The 4312-nt window shown below is 49.7% G+C and overlaps 3 protein-coding genes across 3 annotated transcripts; all 3 read right to left on the bottom strand.

Annotated features, from left to right (window-relative positions):
• Positions 1 to 467: 467 nt before the first annotated feature.
• ACA1_231280 (phosphoenolpyruvate carboxykinase [atp] 1, putative) lies at positions 468 to 749 on the bottom strand (the record flags this gene model as incomplete). The annotated part of the gene is made up of 1 exon (XM_004346576.1): positions 468 to 749. One exon carries the CDS (start codon positions 747 to 749, stop codon positions 468 to 470), a length of 282 nt encoding a protein of 93 aa, XP_004346626.1.
• A 27-nt stretch (positions 750 to 776) lies between these two features.
• On the bottom strand, positions 777 to 1084 carry ACA1_231270 (phosphoenolpyruvate carboxykinase [atp], putative; the record flags this gene model as incomplete). Its single annotated transcript, XM_004346575.1, has 2 exons — positions 777 to 880; positions 1000 to 1084. The coding sequence occupies 2 exons, from the start codon at positions 1082 to 1084 to the stop codon at positions 777 to 779; spliced, it is 189 nt and encodes a 62-aa protein (XP_004346625.1).
• Positions 1085 to 2118: 1034 nt separating this feature from the next.
• Positions 2119 to 3995, bottom strand: ACA1_231260 (uncharacterized protein; the record flags this gene model as incomplete). Its single annotated transcript, XM_004346574.1, has 6 exons — positions 2119 to 2477; positions 2812 to 2880; positions 3014 to 3233; positions 3337 to 3474; positions 3649 to 3738; positions 3891 to 3995. 6 exons carry the CDS (start codon positions 3993 to 3995, stop codon positions 2119 to 2121), a joined length of 981 nt encoding a protein of 326 aa, XP_004346624.1.
• Between the last annotated feature and the right edge of the window lie 317 nt (positions 3996 to 4312).

Raw genomic sequence — 4312 nt, 5'->3', positions numbered from 1 at the left:
CACTTCAGTGGTGGCTTCCTTGATGATGACCAGTGGTGAGGGCCATGACCAGTGAGACAACAACCAGTGGTGAGGGCCACAACAAGTGGTTAGGGCCATGACAAGTGGTAAGGGCCACAACCAGCAGTGAGGGCCACAACCAGCAGCAAGGGCCACAACAAGCAGTGAGGGCCACAACAAGCAGTGAGGGCCATGACCAGTGGTGAGGGCCATAAGCAGTGGTGAGGGCCACAACATGTGGTGGTGATGAAGGCAGCCACACAAGATGGACAATGGAGATGAAGGTGGACACAAGATGGATTCCAGACAGTGAAGAAGGTGGACACAAGACAGACAATGGGTGTGAATTAGGTTACCTTTTTCCACATAAAAAGAGGTGAATTTAGGCGAACAAAATGTGCTGACCTTTATTCATCTTGAGGAAGGTGAAAATTGTCGCCTTGTGTCCATCTACATTCCTGGCAGTATTAGGCAGAGGGGAGCTTGGGGCCAGTGGCGATGGTGCCAGGCATGCAGGCATTGGCATAGGCCACTAAGTTGTTGCTGAACTTCTGGGCCAGCTTCTCAAGGGTGGCCTTGTAGGCAGCCTTGTCCTTCCACAAGTTAACAGGGTTGAGAATCTCAGCAGGCATGCCAGTCACTACCTTGGGAATGCTGATGTTGAAGACCCCAAAGTTCTCATACTCACACTTGGCCAGCTCACCATTGTGGATGGTGTCAATGATGGCCTGGGTCCAGGCTAGCTTCATCCAGGTGCCAACACCATACCCACCACCCTACCAGCCAGTGTTGACCAGCCAGCAGTCGACCTTGTGGGTCTTGACCTTCTCAATGTTGGTGTAGAGATTGGGGTGGAACACAAGGAACAGGGCCAAGAAGGCTGGTGAGAACGTGCACACAGGCTCCATGATTCCCACCTCAGTACCAGCCACCTTGGCACACATCAACAGAGGTCAGAAAAGGTGTGTCCAGGTGTGTCTGCTGTGCATGAAGTGGTACCTGTATAGCTAGTGATGAAGTGGTAAGCAGTCTGCTCAGGTGTGAGCTTGGAGATGGGCAGGAGGACGCCAAAGGCATTGCACATGAGGAGGATGATGTTCTTGGGTTGGCCAGCCACACATGGGATGATGGTGTTGGGGATAAATTGCCATCAATGCCCTTGTTGCCATCAATGCCATCAATGCCATCAATGTAATCATTGCTGTTGATGCTATCATTGCCATATGCAGTGAAATCATCTTGCACTACAGTGCTGCACTCATTGAAGTCAATGTAGTCTTGACCATTGTTCACATTGAAACAGTTGTCATTGGTGTGGTAGGCACCATCGCCATTGTCAAGGAGCATGCTGCTATTTTTACTCCATAATCGCCCTGACAGACTTGTGCACTAACAAATCACACCTTGTCTTATCTTAACTATCAAGTTAGCAAAACATGTTTGAGCAGAATGAAAGCAATGCCATGTTGCAGTTCCTGCTTGAGCGCTTCCAGCACAGAGTGCACCCCTGCATGTAGACAGCTACATGTCTGTTTGTTAGTATACATGAATAAAAAGAAGCAAGCAACACACCATCAGCATCAGACTCGCATGCAACCACCTCTTGGTGCTGGAGGAAAGCTTGGCCTTGTGGAGCTCCTTAAGGTGAGTTTTGGTGTCTTTGGTTAGCTGGGCAGGATGGGTGTGTGTTTGCTGCCTTGTGCCTGGCTTCCATCCACAGGCACAGCCCAGTCTGGGATAGGTTGCAGTGAAGAGCTTGTACATCATGACTTTGTGTGCCTGGGGCTCTAGGTACATGACCTTGAAGACAACTTTCCACAACCAAGGAAGCAGCAGATGAGAAAGGCTTGATGGTGGGGTTGGGGTGTGTAGGCCAGGGGTACCTGGAACAACTACCAGACACCTACCATAGCTGTTGAGGTCGTCCTTAAGTTGGTGAATGCAGAATTTTTGCAATGCACTTTCATGGAAGAACCTGGGTGTGCACTTGCTGAAGTTGTGCATGTTGTTGAAGAGCTTGAAGTAGTTCATGATGTTGTCCTTGCTGGTCTAGAGGGGGAAACCTGCAAAGGACCAAGCAACTCAGTTGGTCTTGGTCCTTTTTGGGCCTGGGGTGGGTTAGGTACCAGACAATCCAATGGTGTGATGGGCGTGTTGGAAGCAGTTGGTCTTGCCATCCTTGAGGTTTTGCAGCTCATCCCAAACAACATGCACTGCCAGATTGGCTTGTGCAACTTGGCACATTGAAAACAAGAACAGCTGCTTAGCAATGGCTTGAGCAAAGAAAGGTATGCAAACCCATGCCTGAGGCAGTGCATTGTAGGTAATGATGAGGATGTGCATGTCCTCAATATAAGAGCCAGGATCATTGATAAACTCCTGGAGAGCCTTGGTGCTTGGGCAGGCAACAATCCAAGTGCCTTCAGTGCCAACAAACTTCATGGCCTCCTGTTTCCAGTTCTCCACAACCAGAGCACCTGGAGCAATGACAAGCATCAGCCATTGTGGGTTTTGTGCAAGCGCTGCAAGCACCATGACTGTGCTCATACATTGACAGTGCTGATCAGATATGCAAGTATTGAGGTGGGAAGGTTGTGTGCAGGTACATGTTGTCAAAGAGGAAGCAACTGCCATATTGTGGAGTATGCTCCCAGTGAAGGATGAATCCACACCACCCTTTTGGAATGGCAGCAGCTCACCCTGAAAATGGCAAGGTGCCCTTGAGGACAATGACAAGCAGTTGTTAGGTGAGCAGGACATAAGCAACATAAGAGAAAGGCATGGATGTCAACCCCAATGGATTGGAGGTACCTTGGTGTTGCTTATTGTTGACAAGGCCATTGCCATGCACAAGCACCGGGGGGTTGGCAATGTCAGCAACTTTACAACAACGTGAGGAGGTAAATCTGGCCTTCTCAATGGTGTCATGTTGGGCAGGTGGAGGACTGATATGCATGATCCATAGAGGTTGTAGTTCAAGGCCAATTCAAGTGTGCACTCCTTGGCTGATCACAGGGCTTCTGCTTGGCAAGCAGGACAACATAGAGGAAGGAACACTTGGGCACTGCTCTCATGAGGCACCTCAAGACATGGTGGTGGTCATCCTTGTCAAGCTTGAGCATGGCACTGCTAGTGACACTGGTCCATGTGTTGAGGTTGAGTCCACAGGCCACAGCTGATGGCAGGTGAAGGTGGCTCAAATCCATCACAGCTTTGATGGGCTGCATGCTCTCCTGCACCCAAGAGCAATGAGACACAGCTGGATATTTGGTTTTGTGTCAGTGTGTGCCACACAGTGAATTATGTTGGTGTGTAGCACTTGGACAGCATAGGTACCAGAGGCAGAAGTGCAAAGTACTCCATGTTGTCCTGGCACTTCCAAGTGGTGATGAGCTGGTCAAAGGTTAAAGCCAGAGCAGTAATGATCTCAGGCACACTGCAGTGGGCGAAGACACTCATTGCTTTGAGTGTGTTCTGGTGAAGACATGGCAACACAAGGAGGACACAAAACACCATTCTCATGACAAGCACAGTGTGTTGAGGATGAGGTAGCAGTACCATGACTGACTCATCAGGCACTACACGCAGCAGGCTCCAAAGAAGTAGGGTGAGGTGGTGTCCTGCCAACATCCCTGTTCCCATGGGTACCATCTCCTGGATCGAGGAAAGGTCAGGAATAAGGAGTGGCCACTTGATGGCCATGCAGTCAGCCTTGGAGGTGCACAAGAGCAGCTGTATCTGCATGTCTGTTCAGGTGCAAGCTGGTTGGACATACTGCAGTGTGAGCAGCATACCAGGTAGCTGGGTGGATGATGATGAGGTCTTGTGGATATTGGGCATGGCAAACACAGAATTGATCAACAAAAAGCTGTGTGCAGTAGGTTGTGCACTTGGAACTTGTCTGAGGTACTGCTGTTCATGAAGAAGTTGAGCTGGGATTCATTGAGCTCATTCTTTATGGGCACTTTAGCCTGGACTGCTGACTGCTTTACCATTGTTGTCATCTCTGGTGTGCAGTGTGTGAGCCATGACACAAGAGGAGCAGAGGTAGGAGTGGTGGTGATGTGTACCCTGCCATGCTGGCTTGCGTGGTCAACAAGAAACCAATGATGAAATGGCACATCAGCATGTCTGTGATCAGCATGCTTTCTCGTAGCCCAGGCATCTGGAGTCTGGCCAAGCAACACTGTGGCAAGATTGCACATGGCAAGACAAAAGGAGAGGCTGCAGCACAAGATGAGAGGCACCATTACATGGAGTGATTGGTGACCTCAAGTAAAATGTGCTGCATGAAGAATCTTTGTAGAGTGTG

Source organism: Acanthamoeba castellanii (assembly GCF_000313135.1).
Source record: "Acanthamoeba castellanii str. Neff unplaced genomic scaffold scf7180000084761, whole genome shotgun sequence".
Taxonomy (NCBI): domain Eukaryota; phylum Discosea; order Longamoebia; family Acanthamoebidae; genus Acanthamoeba; species Acanthamoeba castellanii.
Note: the sequence above shows the minus strand (reverse complement) of the source record. Positions and strands in the feature narration are given on the sequence as shown.